The 15,213-nt window shown below is 38.6% G+C and overlaps 1 protein-coding gene across 3 annotated transcripts in view; it reads right to left on the reverse strand.

Moving 5' to 3' along the window:
- Positions 1–15,213, reverse strand: part of LOC127655796 (growth factor receptor-bound protein 10-like) — a 120,909-nt gene that overhangs the window by 90,353 nt on the left and 15,343 nt on the right. For all 3 annotated transcript variants that reach the window (XM_052143773.1, XM_052143774.1, XM_052143772.1), the window contains exon 2: positions 471–586. In XM_052143773.1, coding sequence (XP_051999733.1) covers positions 471–521 — 51 coding nt within the window. In that variant the 5' untranslated portion in view covers positions 522–586. The remainder of the gene's footprint in view (positions 1–470; positions 587–15,213) is intronic.

Genomic DNA, 15,213 nt, shown 5'->3' on the forward strand with positions numbered 1-15,213 from the left:
TTTGCTTATTATATTTATTTTATAAATATTTTATTATTAGCAATAAGGACTTTAAATATTACCAACATCTTAGTCTAATTCATGACTATTTTCACAATATAGCACAGATCTAATACCTTATTGCAAAGTTATATACTTTACATTGAACTAAAGGCTTGGATATAACCTAGATCAATAAAAAGCAGTTTTGAATAAGATGCCAAAATGGCCCATTGACAATTAGCATTTTCATCAACATGCTCCACTTTGGAAAAAAGATTTCAGATTTTTAGTCTTACAAAATGTAACACCACATAAATGTATCCATATTTGTCAATAAACAGTTTTTTTGACATGGTGTAGTATTCAAGAGATGCTTTGTACTAAAGTAATACAGAATGGTAAATTTTTAGTATGACTCTAGAGTAATCCTTTGTAAACAAAAAATAAGTTACAAATAACAAGAATAATGCATAAGTTATACAATGTACCTGATAATTTGGATGGTGTAGAAAATAATCTGGACAGCCGGCCACAGCCATGATACACGTACTGAAATTTCCCTCTGTCGGATATCACATTTACCTCTGACAAATGAGGTAATTGTCTGAAATGAAGAAAAGAAGAGAAAAAAACTGTTATCAAATATTTCTTCATGGTAAAATATGCAATCTCTTTCTTAGTTGAGTCTAAGGGTCTACTACCAATTTAGCACAGGGTGTTTCTTAACCCAAATAGTTCCACAAGGTTAGTAAACAACATGAGAGAAGCATGACCGACCATCAGACTTACAGGAATAACATGAAGCAATCTCTAGATTATTTTAAAACTGAATGCGTCATAAAAGCAACTTGGCTTGCAATGAGAGGAACATCCAGAAAATGAGCTCCAGATAGCGAACATTTCCACTGAGACCAAAATTACATATTTTCGCTCATATAAAGGGATCCAATTTTCTGAGAGAAAGATTATATAGTGCAGCTAGCTTAAAGGTATGTCTTCATTTTGTCGATTCAGAATTTTGAAACTTTACAAAGACCTAGACACCAGTGTTGTAGTCAAGACCAGCTCATCCGAGTGTAAGTCCAGTCCAAGACCAGAGTAGGTTGAGTACGAGTCAAGACCAAGACCTACCTAAGAGGGCCAAGTCTGAGTCGAGACCGGTAAAGGCTGAGTCTAAAACAAGAGCTTTTTTATTAATGTATTAAATGTATAATTTAAAGAACTATTGACTCTAGGCGCATATATCAAGAAATGTTGACGATAAAGTAAGCGTTGATCTGTTAATGCAGAGGCTGGCCTGTGCTGATGGAATACTTCACTATGCCGTATTAGTGAGAAGGAAGTAGAGAGCGAGTTGTGTTTAGTTCCTTGGTTTCAATAAAGCATTTTTTTTTTTTTTTTGGACTAATGAAGAAGTTTTCGGTTCTAAAATGTACAGTATGTTTTTATAGTGCTATGAACTCCTATATGTCAAGATATCATGGTAAGTTTGATTTTCCAGTTCAACCTTTAAATGAAAGGCCTATGTGGCTCAGAACAATGTGGCATTACATTCTACCAGCTTCTGTATACTATTATATTCCATTCAAGTCAAGTAAACATGTCTGCTTACAAAATACAGTATTATTGTACTATAACTAAAATGGGCCTAAAAATATATATATATAAATGAAATATAAAAGTTTACAAAGACATTGAATATAAACATTTACATTCAATTTGATAACAATTTCCTCAATTGCAAGCCAAGAAAACATTTCTGCTTACTTTTGCCTGCAAGATTTCATCTTGGGGTACATACAGAAACCGTTTTTCTTTTTTTCTTCTTTTCCAGAAATCATTCAATTCAAATGACATTGAGAGACGTATTTTAAAATTGTCTCCAGTATGTGTAGCATTCATCTAACTAATGGCTAAACTATTTCTAAAAGACTAGAGGCCATTCAGACCAAAGCAGTGCAACGAACCCAGATAGCACAAGTACATCTCTGAGAAGTCTGTTTAAGATCATTTCATCAGGAAAGCATCGAACATCTGCTAAACATCATAAAAAGATCAGATTTACAATCATTATAAATCATAAACGTCTGTTTTGAGAAATGTCTTATTGACATCCGAGTCTTCCAGATGTAAACACACATCAAATAGATGTTTGTGTGTTGTATGTATAACACAGGTTGTTGATGTTCTTTTTAACTTGACAAAGACGCCAAAAACAGTGATGCGTAATGCAATGGTCAAAGACATCCGTATAGCATGTTTACATAGAAAAAAAACTGGAAAACAGCATGGGTGGACACAACAATGCATTTGGTGTGAACAGCCCCTTATTAACAAGACACAGCACCAGTGGAAATTTCTCAAAGTTACCTCTCAAAAAAGCAGTCTTTTGTTGACTGTAGGTAATTATCCACTTTATCCAATGATTTGTTTGTTTTCTATTTTCTAAAATATCCAAATGTTGTATTAGTGAGTTAAAAGCTGCTGCAAATTATTCAGTGAGACAGTCCAAACTAATTGGACTCAATGGCCAGTCGATTCAGACCTTTTTGCTGACCTGTTTGGCCAATTCCTGACTCGATAGAATTATTTATTTGTGAATCGGTCATCACTTGTTCTGATTCTACTCAGCAGATTGATATGCGGAACAAACGTCAAGATCTCTGATATTGTCAGTAAAAAACTTTTTCAGATCAATCTAAACTTTCACTGTATATTTTTTAAAAGAGACTCGACTGGACTCAGGGTTAAGTCCGAGTCCACACTTGTTCGAGAATGAGACAAGACATTTGCTCACAAATCTATGACAAGTCCAAGACCATGAAAATATGGTCTTGGACTCCGGTCTCAAGTACTACAACACTGCTAGACACATTAACTGGATTTCACAAAAAAACTTTGCACATTTAATCTACAACAACTAACAACAAGGGTTGGGATCTGAGAACCGGTTCTAACTCAGAACAAAAAATGTTAGTGTTGTAAAGAGCCCATATTATCCTCATTTACAGGTTCATAATTTTATTTTATGGGTCTACTAGAATAGGTTTACATGCCTTATTGTTCAAAAAACACATAATTTTTCTCATACTGTACATTGCTGCAGCACCACTTTTCACCCTCTGTCTGAAACGCTCCGTTGTAGCTCCTGTCTCTAACCGAAAAGCTTAGTCTGCTCTGATTGGTCAACTGGCCCAGTCTATTGTGACTGGTCAAACACTTGACAAAGCATGTGTCGTAAATGTAATGTCCCTTACCATAAACGATGTAGCCCTTAGTCGGGAATTAAATATAGTGACATAGCTATATCATGGAAGTACTGGCTCAGGTGTTTCAGGCAGTTCAGGAGCAATGTTTTCTGTGGGAGAGAGTAACTCCCTTTGGCATGGACTTAGTGCTTTATAACTTTGCAAAGGTTTTACATTCACAAAGAGCTATATTTCACACTTAAAGGTTGTAATATTCGCCTATTTATTTTGCCAATATGTGACAGCTTGTAACGCAACTTAAACAATTAGACCTTCCCGGACTTCCTAGGTTGCCTATAGACTTATTTTCATGTGAAGGGAGCGGGTCGCTTTTGCCGGGAATAGCAAAGTTTATGCGTGCTCCTGACAGCCCTGCCTCAAACAGTAATAGCTTCTCTTCCGCTGTTCAACAACGACAACACACTGCAACACTAGGTAACGTTATCTTAGAGATGGAATCCAGCAAATGTCCGGCTCCCATCACAACACCGACTCCTACACAAACACGGAGTAAGCAAAAAAAACAAAAAAAAAACATTTATCTACTGAATCCCATCTGGCTAAGCGGCAATGTGATCATGGTTGAGTGAAAACCAGAGTGAACATAGGCAGGGAATTTATATGGCATTAGGCATTAGTTATGTGCTTAAGTTTAATATTTAGGGTTAGAAGGTTTTTCAAATCTCTAACCCTTAGTATGAGCAATAGTAACAGTGTTTCCAGGTCTTCTCAAGGCTCCCATCTGATTTAGGAGGCCCTATTCTTAGCCCCTGAGATTACATAATGGAGTCAGACCTTCACGTATCACATTATCCAATCCAGTAACAAAAGAGTGGGCAGCCCCAGGGGATGATGTCATCGCCGTTAATCATGTGATTGACCTCCAGACCAAGCAGGGCTGACAGCTCCTCTTTTGGCATCTACTTTCAATGTGCCTGACTCAGAATCAGCATTCAGGCTTGTTGAGCACTGAATCACTCTTCTCAAGTTACGAAACAGTTTGGATGCGATCAGAGATGAGGAACACAGGTGCAATCTGTCTACAAAGGATTGTCCATTTTCATGCAAATGCAAAAAATAAATGTTTAATAGAGTCTTGATATTAATAAAGAGATTTTAAATTACAGGGGATTTAACATAACTCAATTGAAAATGTTATAAATCTATATGTATAAACCACGTCTTTTTGCAGCGCATATACCGTAATTTCCGGACTATAAGCCGCAACTTTTTTCCCACGCTTTGAACCTCGCGGCTTAAACAACGATGCGGCTAATATATGGATTTTTCCCGCTTTCAAATTTTATTTAAAAAATTAAAAAAAACATTCTGTGACGTGCTCAGTTTTTTGGCGGCATGAAGCTTTCATTAGACCAATGAAATTGCCGAACGTGTTAAGGTCAAACAACTTTTTTGTTTACTGTTTAGATTAAATCGAGCGCGCTCAAACTTCCCATCATTTTGTCACCCTCAAGACACGGAGAAATGCATATGATGCAGCTTTCAAGTTGAAGGCGATTGATCTGGCTGTTGGTAAAGTAAATAGAGCTGCTGCACGGGAGACGTTGGAAACAGCAGCGTGAGGAATTGACTCAGTGCAAAAAGACAACTAAAGCTGAGGCTATTCAACTCCGACACCGAAGGAGATGACTTCAGTGGTTTCATATGCACAAGAGGAGGAAGATAGTGACCAATGACTTTCTTGCTAGGCTACTGTTTACTGCAAATTTTTTATTTTTTGTTACAAGCCGTGTGTGGCAGCGGGGGCGTGGTCAAGCGCCCGTCCGGGAGAGAAAAGCGGTGGGCGCTCACACCTGAGCTAATGTCTAACACCTGTGTCTAATTTCAGTAAGCGTGGGGAGAGTGGCATAAAAAGGCAGCAGAGAGAGAGAGCGAGAGTGAGTGAGTGACAGACAGACACACGTCAGTCTAGTGTTGGCGCATAGAAGTCCAAGAATTGAGAAACTTTATAAAATTGATTGTAAACACTGCTGTGGCCATTAAAAGCCTTATCTGGAACGTCAAGTGCCCTGCTTCACGTGTCCTTCTTGGGAAAACTGTCGCACTGGCACCAGTGTGACAGTTTTCAGCACTTGATGTAAGCGCCCTTACCGCTTTTCTCTCCCGGACGGGCGCTTGACCACGCCCCCGCTGCCACACCGTGTTTCGTTAAAGCCTATTTATTTTTGTTACAAGCCGTGTTTCGTTAAAGCCTGTGTAAAGTTAATTTGTTTCAAGGTAGGCACCTGCAGCTTATAGACAGGTTTTTTAAATTCAGTGGGTGCGGCTTATATTCAGGTGCGCTCAATAGTCCGGAAATTACGGTATATCCATCCATCCATCCATCTTCAACCTAGTTCTTTCGGTCATGACCCAACCTTCATGACCATAGGTGAGGGTAGGAACAAAAATTGACCGGTAGATCGAGAGCTTTGCCTTTCGGCTCAGCTCTCTTTTCGTGACAACGGTGCGATAGAGCGAGTGCAATACCGCCTCCGCTGCCCCGATTCTCCGGCCAACCTCCCGCTCCATTGTCCCCTCACTCGTGAACAAGACCCCGAGGTACTTGAACTCCTTCACTTGGGGCAAAACCTCATTCCCTACCTGGAGTACGCACTCCATCGGTTTCCTGCTGAGAACCATGGCCTCAGATTTAGAGGTGCTAATCCTCATCCCAGCTGCTTCACACTCGACTGCCAAGCGATCCAGTGAGAGCTGAAGGTCACGGACCGATGATGACATGAAGACAACATCATCTGCAAAAAGCAGCGATGAGATCCCCAGCCCACCGAACCGCACACCTTCCCCACCCCGACTGCGCCTCGATATCCTGTCCATGAATATCACAAACAGGATTTGTGACAAAGCGCAGCCTTGGCGGAAACCAACCCCCACATGGAATGAACTCGACTTCGTGCCGAGGACCCGGACACAGCTCTCGCTTTGGACGTACAGGGATTGGATCGCCCTAAGAAGGGACCCCCCCCACCCCGTACTCCCGCAGCACCTCCCACAGTCTCTCCCGGGGGACCCGGTCATACGCCTTCTCCAGATCCACAAAACACATGTAGACCGGATGGGCATACTCCCAGGCCCCCTCCAGGATCCTTGCGAGAGTAAAGATCTGGTCCGTCGTTTCACGGCCAGGACGAAAACCGCATTGTTCCTCTTCAATCCGAGGTTCGACAATCGGCCGAAACCTCCTCTCCAGCACCTTGGAGTAAACTTTACCAGGGAGGCTGAGAAGTGTGATACCCCTGTAGTTGGCACACACTCTCTGATCCCCCTTACGGTATACAGTATTCTTTAATCTTAATGTTTTAAGGCATGATGTCAGAGAACATCTTCCCTCTAACATGCATAAGCACTATATACATTTGGTAAATACTGGTTTCAAATATTTTTCAAATGTACTTCCTCGCAAGTCTGCATACAGAAGGGAAGTTAAACAGCTGGCTGTTTGAAAAGGCTGAAAAAATCACTCTAGACCCCACTCATCCAGCCCACTAACTTTTTGAACTGTTGCCTTCTGGCCGACGCTTCAGAGCACTGTGTACCAGAACCGTCAAATACAGGAACAGATTTTTCCCTCAGGCTATCCATCTCATCAACAGTGAAAACTGCCCCATTGAGCAATAATACTGTATACTGGGAGCTCTTTAACAAGGCGGCGGACATTGCGTTTTCTATAGTGATCGACTCTTGTGCACTGGCTACTGTGAAATAGAGAGAAATACCCCTGTTGGATGCTATTTTTCCACTGAGAAAGCTGATCTTCAGAACGCTGACAACATCTCTGCTTGAGTGTGGTAACATGTGATCACTCTCTCTCTCACTCACACACACACACACACACACACACACACACATCCATCCTTGTTCATCCAATAACTTGTTAGAAACAGCACAAGCCGTGATACTATTTCTAAAGTGACATATTTGAATTACTAACGAAGGCTTGGATGCATCATTTGGCTTGAACCAGCAACGGCAGATTCTGATCCACTGTGTAAGAAAGTTATTCCATGCACAAATGCATCTGTTATGACTGTACTCTATTTTTCCAAATTTTTAAAAAATGTAACTGAGCTGTTGTATATAAGCAATATACAGATATAGCAATATATATATATATATATATATATATATATATAAGTTTATAAACATATTTATTTTGCTATCTTAACCTTGCATGATTATATGGTTAGATGCATTGTAATATTTTGCATTTGCATTGTTTTTCATTTCTGTCTGGGACCCAATCAGAACAAATCTGTGACCAATGTTTGGGTTCACCTGTTTTATTTTTCAGTTTAAGCTTTTCACGTCTGTCTTTGAAATCAATTCCCCTGCAATAACTTAGCGATCCCTATTAATCTATAGCACAGGTAATGTCACCAATTGGTATAATGTATTTATTGGATTGAAATGCACATTCACATGGATGTGAGCAAAAGTCATATATTGAAACACCCTATTGTTTCATTTAGTACATTTAGACTAATTGAGTACTCATTCTGAACCAGCTAATCGACTATTATAAACCCTACTCAAATATTGCAAATGGATTTTTCTTTGCGCATTTGCCTGCCATGGGCAACATTGTATTATACTGTACTTTCCCTCTGGATCTCTCACCGAATGTCGCAATTACAATTGAGTCCATTAGAGGCACGGTGGATGTTTGTTGTCGAGATGTTGGATGAGAGGAGGAGACATGATGACGTGTGCTTTCAAGCAAAGCCAAGTCTGTCAATACTTGTAATATTTTGATTCTTATTAAATTGTACTCTATTGGTAAACAGACAAGGATCTGTTTTAGGGTGGAAAGGAAATTCGAAGCAGTACAAGAAACTCTGAATCAGACAGGTATCCGTGTTAAATATCTGAACGGGCAGAGCGCATTTGATAAAAACCCAACTTTGACCACATGTTTTACAGAATAACATCACAAGAAATTATAAAACATAAAAATGCTATCATGCTAAATGTTGAAATTACATTTTTATTTATGAGTAATCGATTACTCATTTTCTGTTGGTTAGATAACTCGACTGTAAAATTACTCAAAAATTCACATCCTTAATTGGAACACTGTGACTCTCTACTATCTCTGTACAATTAAACAAACCCCAAAGCAAAACGTACACTGCATCCTATGAGAAGAAACTTGCTTCAAACTCAAGCTTTCAAGTGGTAGTATCAGTAGTCTTGACATTCATTCATGAACAAGGGAAAACAATGACTACTGCTCCCTTGGTAACAAGTAATTTTACTGTGGGGTTTGTTGCGGTCTGAAGAATCCCACTGAAAAAGTCACAAGTCAAAGCTCTTAGGTTGTGTTCAGCTTGCAGAGAATTCTGATTTCCCAGGCTTTAGAAACTATCGTACTACCCAGTGTTGTACTCCTAAATTTGTCGCCCCAACTTTTTGGGAGGTAATCATTATATTTTTACAGTTTCTTTTTTTTTTTTCAACAATTTTGCTGGCTGCATAATACAATGTATTTAAGACCAAGCAAAGCCTCTGCCAACCTCCATTTAACACTGCGTATAGTTCTACAAAAATGTATGCAAACAGTTAACTTGCCAAAGTGTTTCATTACTCATAGCTCATAACTTAACAGAAAACACTATTTCCTAAACTTGCAGCCATGATTCTGTTACACTTTATATTGTCTATGATTGGTTTGGGCTCCACATTCCATTATAGAGCGTGGAAGAAATGAGACAGAGAGATGTAAACTCTATCCTGATTCCTACAGTGCTCTGTGTGTGTGTGCACTTGTTTGTTTGTCCTAGAAACTGTCCCAGCACAAAAGCTAAATTGTACTGTGAGATATGATGGCATTATAGGTTTGTTGGACACTGTGATAAGAAGTTCATGTGTGTTTACACAGTAAAGGGAGAGCTTTAATGTCTAGCAGTGTTTAGCTCTGAAGCAAAGTCAAAGGCCAAGTCTGGAATCAGCCACCAGCTATTTAAAGTAAATCCTTACTGAAACTATACCAACATTTCTCAGAAGAGATCTCTTTGGTATCAGGTCTTGTTTCAAAGTTGAGGACCAAAGATTCGGCAGACTTCAGAGGCCTAGGTTGGACTCACAAGGTGTATTTAAGATATTACAAATAAAAGTATATTTCACAGTATATTTTCACAATATACTGTGAAAACAGAACTCAAAATTTCTGACCCAGTCCACAAAGACTATCTAATGAAACTGAGCTGCAAAAACAGTTTATTCTGAAATCCTTGGATTTCGTATGACAGAAACATGAAAAATGAACATAAGATCACCCATGTGTACACGCCAACTTTGCCTATTCATTATTCAGAAACTTGGCCTGTCTAGTCACATTAACAAGGGAGAAGCAGTATAAATACTATTGTTCCTAAACACCAGAGGAATTAAGTAAAAAGTAGAGCTGTGTAAAAAAGGAAAAAGAAAAGAAATCGATTTTTAGTAAAAAAAATAGAGAGTGGTGGATTATGATGAATGCCAAAAAGTCAGCAGATGTATTAGAAACCCCATCACAACTGTGGTAAATAGTATTTTTGAACTAATTCTAAGCATAATTAAAATATTAAGGCTAATTTTGATTAATCTCAGATTTTGAAAGTGAGGAAATTCAAGTTATTCATACATTTCCTGTCAAAATGCATTTAGTTCCTTCTTAGAAAAGAAAACAATATGTATCAATAATGTTTTATTAACATTTTCTAAAGCATTTCACAGTATAAAGACAGAAACGCACTAAAATTGGCACCAATTTAACCAACCAACACCAAATATTTCCCAAAGTCTAAGTGGGAGGTTGACTACCTCAAATATCCAGTCCCAGTAGTTTGCGTTTTCAGTATAATGGGCATTATATCTCTTAAGTCATCATGCTCCACATATTAATGGTGGCTATCCACTTCGTTACAGTAATCGTGAAGCTGCATATGATTTTTCACTTTGAACGCAACATGAAAAAGGCTTGCAGAGAATGTCTTGTTTTGCTTTTAGTGCTGGCACTGTCCACATACTGATACTTCAATCTGAATTGTCTGGAACGCAAAGCTGGGGAAATGCTGATGCTTTACTCCAGCAAGTTGTGTGAATACTGTTTATCACAAGTCCCATCTGGGTTTGTTTTACAGTTAAAATTTCTCCATCACTTGATCATCATTTGACACAGAACCACTGTTGTGTGTGCGCGTCAGTGTAAGACCACAGAAACAGCATAAAGCTGCCACCCTATTCCAACCAGTGTTCAGCACTTACATGGAGCTTAATACAATGTCAAATGTGTTAATCGCGAATAAGAAATAACATGTTAAACATTTTAAATTAATCATTTTTAAATGGCCATCATGTAAATTTCGACAGCTCTTATTTACACGAATTACTACAGAAATATAATAAGGCGTCATCAAAGTCTGTGAAAAAAGTGCATTTTTTTCTTTGTTCTTACTCTATTACTAACGGTTTACTTGTCTTAAATAATTACTTAAGAACATAAAACAATGTTCACTCAAATTAGACAATGTCCACATTAATCTGGACAAATAAAAAAACAAACATCTTTTTCTCTTCCTTTTGGCCTTCCGTCCACACTAAAACTGCGTCAATGGCGATGGTAAATTTACTTGGAATTGCTTTCAGGTGGCGGAACATGCAAAAATTCACATGCGCATTAAGGGGAATTAGGCATTTTCAGACATTTCAGTGTGCAACCAACAAGCAACATTGGAAAACTTTTGAAAAACAGCAGTTTATAGGGAATGTTTCAAAACACAAACTCAGTTTTCACATTTATCCAGATTAATGTGGGCATAGTCGTATTTTGCAGTTGTATTGAGAATCATCAATTTTCTTTTAGATGCAAGCAAAATGGACATGATAACTGAAATATACCCAAATTAAACAGAATCAAATCTAATTCGAACCAATGGAATCGAGAGCTTGTGAATCAGAATCAAATCAAAGCAGGAAATCTATACTGATACCCGGGCCTAGTAAAAAGTAAAGAAAGTCCATCAAACCTTTTGCCATTGTTGGTTGTGTGTAGCCCATACTGTCACAATGGAATGTAGGCTTTGATTAAAGGATCAAGTAGTAAAAAACTATATTGGAGCCAACAGGACATCCACAACTCACAAGTCATTTCACACGTGAAGAGAGAGTTTATACAGAAGTCTTAAAGGCAGAGCAGTCAGAGGGTGGAAAATGGTCATGAAAATCTATATTATGTCTGCTTTTGGCACAAAAGACTTAACTGGATGGTCAACCAATTATTTAATTCAAGGGTTAACAGACTTTTTTCCCACTCTATACTATGAATGTTTACATGGTGTGGTCAATAAAGCAATGGAAATGGATTATTTGTGTATTATTTGTTTGCGCAGACTGTGTTTGTCTATTGATGTGACCATATGTTTGTGACCTTCTACTGTAGTTTAATATTAGATCATATTTTTAATGACCAACACAGAAATCCAGGTAAATCCAAAGGGTTCAAATACATTTTCCTGCAACTGTAAGCTCTTACAATTTGTGTTTCGTTGAATTTTGCTATGTCTTACGAGCAAGATACACAACTAAAACAAAATATTTCTAAAATATTTAGAATCTCTTATGAAAAATATCCACGCATAACCAATGGCTTCAAGGAATGATCTGGCAAAGAATTAATCCCACTTTCACAAGTGATAGCTTCTATTTTTCATTAAACTACCATGGTACACTGGCAGGTCAACCTTACAGATTGGTGTCACAACTTAACAAGGGCTGCCTTTCCTCCCATCTTCAGGTCCAGAGAGAGATTCAGCTTCTCTTTGTGGTTGTCAGAGCCCATAAAACCACCGCGTAATGTGAGGCTGTCAGCGGGAAGGGAGGGAGGAAGACAGCGTGCCGTATTACGCAATCTAAAGCTACAGAGACTGCGATAAGCTGGCTGTTACTCAACCCAACTCTTCCCGAACACATCTGCACATTCACAGCATGTCTCTCGGAAACATGTTCTCACATTATGAAATAAATCTCAGAGTTTGACATGGAGCAGGAGTGGAACAGCAAATCCTTTAATGCAGAAAAACAATGTAACTATGCCCCTAAAATATGCAAGGAGATTCATCATGTTGGGGAGAAAGCACACTTTGAAAAGGAATGTCCCACTTGAACGCAACAAGTGTAGTTTTTAAAAAATAGATATGGTCACTTAACATGAGACAACTTATGTTAAGAGAATCTTTTCACAAATCACAAAATGTAGGTCAAATGCTTGGGACTGCAGTATCCCAACTTCCACTTGGGATGTGTTGATTTTCACATGGCATTCGGTGCATTCGCTCCCCTTCCAAATTCGCTGCATTCTACAAGCTAAAATTTTTTTTTTTCTAATTGGGGTACACATGAAAATATTTGGGTTATTTATAGACCTGGCTGGCAAGTATCAAAACAGCTAGCCATGAGGTACACATGCTTGAAGTGACTGAGCATAGTGTGGTCTTTATTTAGCGACTCAATCTAAAAACCTTAGTTCTGTATTCAAATTCCTAGTAAACCACAAAAGAGAATTAAATCAAAGAAATTTTATTCTTTTAAAAGTAAATATGAAAGATTCTGCACTATATCTAGTTCACTAATATAATGAGCAAATTTGTAACACTGATCATGTACAAACTCCTTTGTACAAAAGGTCCGATTTTCTTTGTTTCCATTGAAGCACACGAGATGCTCTTAGGAACATTCTGAAATCATGCTGGATAACATGGATCATCAGGTTTTCCGCAAACTTGTTGAGTCCGTGCCATATAGATTTTTAGATAACAGAAAAGTGTTATCATTTTATCAAAGACATTTACATGTAAATCGACTTCACATGCAACGATCCATTTAAAACTGTACGTAAACATCAGTGAGAAGCTATTTCAGTTCGGCCCACTCCAACATTCCCATGCAACATCCTAGGAATACTCTAGAGCCCATTAGCCAAAATACACCATCTCCTGAGGAATGCTGGGAGTGCATTCTTTCCAGATAGGGTACTGGAAGGAGAGCCGCAAAATGGCATGCATTGATTTGTAGGGCAGCGATGAGAGAGAGAGAGAGAGAGAGAGAGAGAGAGAGAGAGAGAGAGAGAGAGAGAAGCTGAAAATTGGAAAGCAATAAAGAGTGAGAGCTTCTGGAAGGGAGGGAGAATGGAATGTGAGCTGTTCTGTCCAGCTGTGCTGTCCAGAGGCAAAGGGGCCTTCCCAAACGCAGTAAGTCATGAATATTTATTAGCTGTTTCCCCACACCTCTTCAACTCTTATCTCCACCCACAGCAGATTATAATGAGTCTTTCTTCAGCTGGCTGGGGCCAGGAACAATGCCCTCCTCACCAGCACTTATCTCAGGTCTGTTTAATTTCTTGAGAAAATGGTGACAGCAATTCATACATTTTACAAAATTAATAACAAACAAAATCAGTCAAATAGATTTGCTGCCATGATGTTTTAGTTAGCCTAACAACTTTCACAGCATATGTTAAACATTTTCTATGGTGCTCTGAGTTGTTTCTAGGGTGTTTGTAGAGGGTTATAGTTGCTAAGGCATTGCATTCACCCATTTTATTATCCATCAGGCAAAAATCAGGATACAGATTGCTTAGAAAAAACTAGCCCACTTCTCCTAAATAAGCCACACTCTTTAAGGCATCATTGATGTCTGTAGCACAGGAGGCTTCAAATTATAAATTAATATAAAAACTCAAATGCAGTCATCCCCCTTGACCTGAGACAATCAAAATCTCTCTAAAATAACCAAATCTCTCTGCAAGTCAACAATTATTTGCTTCACATTCACACCAAAATTATCATTATTATTATTATACCAGTCCAAAAAAGGATAAAATTAAGGATGAAAATGAAACAGGATATTATTAGGGTCAAAGTATATTTCGGCTGTTCACATTGCTGATTGCTCCGAGCACAGTGTGTGGCACAAGTTTCATCATCAGTACAGTCTGCGAAGACTCATTTTCTGCAAGTGGCCCAGATTTTCTGCATTCGCATTCGCTCTCGGTAAAAAAACTGTACTTTGAAAGGCAACATGGTCAACTGGGTGTGATCCAATTCTGAACGCAGAATAATGACGTATACCAGGGCCTTAAGCCTATATACTATTAAACACTAAAAATCCTCATTACAAATATGGAGCAACTGTGAATCTACTAAAAACTGTCCATCCACGTCAGATGAGTGTCCATGCAAGAATAGTCTTGGTAAAAGAGGCCATTGAGATAGTTCTATTAGTTCTATTGTGGGACCCAGGCAGCACATCACTCTGAGAACACCATGCCAAAAGTGAAGCATGATGATGTTTTGCTTCTCTGCGTCAGGGACTGGAAAACCCATAAAGATGGAGGGAAAGATGGATGGTGTACAGAAAATTCCTAGAAGACGACATGCTCTATTCTGTAAGAACACCTGGACCAAGAAAACAATTAATCTTTAGAAAGTGACTGAGAGCCTGTTGGGCATGACATTGGGCTTGCTTACGTGCTGCCTGGAAACAGTTTGTCAATAGTCTCTAGTTTAGCTTCAACCCTCTCAAGCATTTCATTGAAGATGTGTATGACTTTCTTCTGCTGATTACAAACTAAGATTTTTAGAAGAATATCTCCGCTCTATCAGTCCAAACAATGCAAGTGAATGGTGATCAGGCCTTTGAAGCTCCAAAAAGGAGATGAAGGCAGCATAAAAGTAATCCATACAACTCTAGTAGTTTAATCATAATCGTCTTATGAAGTGATCCAGTTGGTTTTGCATGAGAACGGACCGAAATATAACACATTTTTTGCTGTACATCTTGCCATTGCAGTCTCTAGGCACAATCATGATTTCAAGCTCAATTACACTTCCTAGAGCTTGACACATATGTAGAGCGCTAGATGGCGCTATAGGAAGTTTAGCCAACCAACATAGTTACCATAAAATGACGTTGTTACTTCAGCAAT

The sequence above is a fragment of the Xyrauchen texanus genome, chromosome 15 (assembly GCF_025860055.1).
Source record: "Xyrauchen texanus isolate HMW12.3.18 chromosome 15, RBS_HiC_50CHRs, whole genome shotgun sequence".
NCBI classification, from domain to species: Eukaryota; Metazoa; Chordata; class Actinopteri; order Cypriniformes; family Catostomidae; genus Xyrauchen; species Xyrauchen texanus.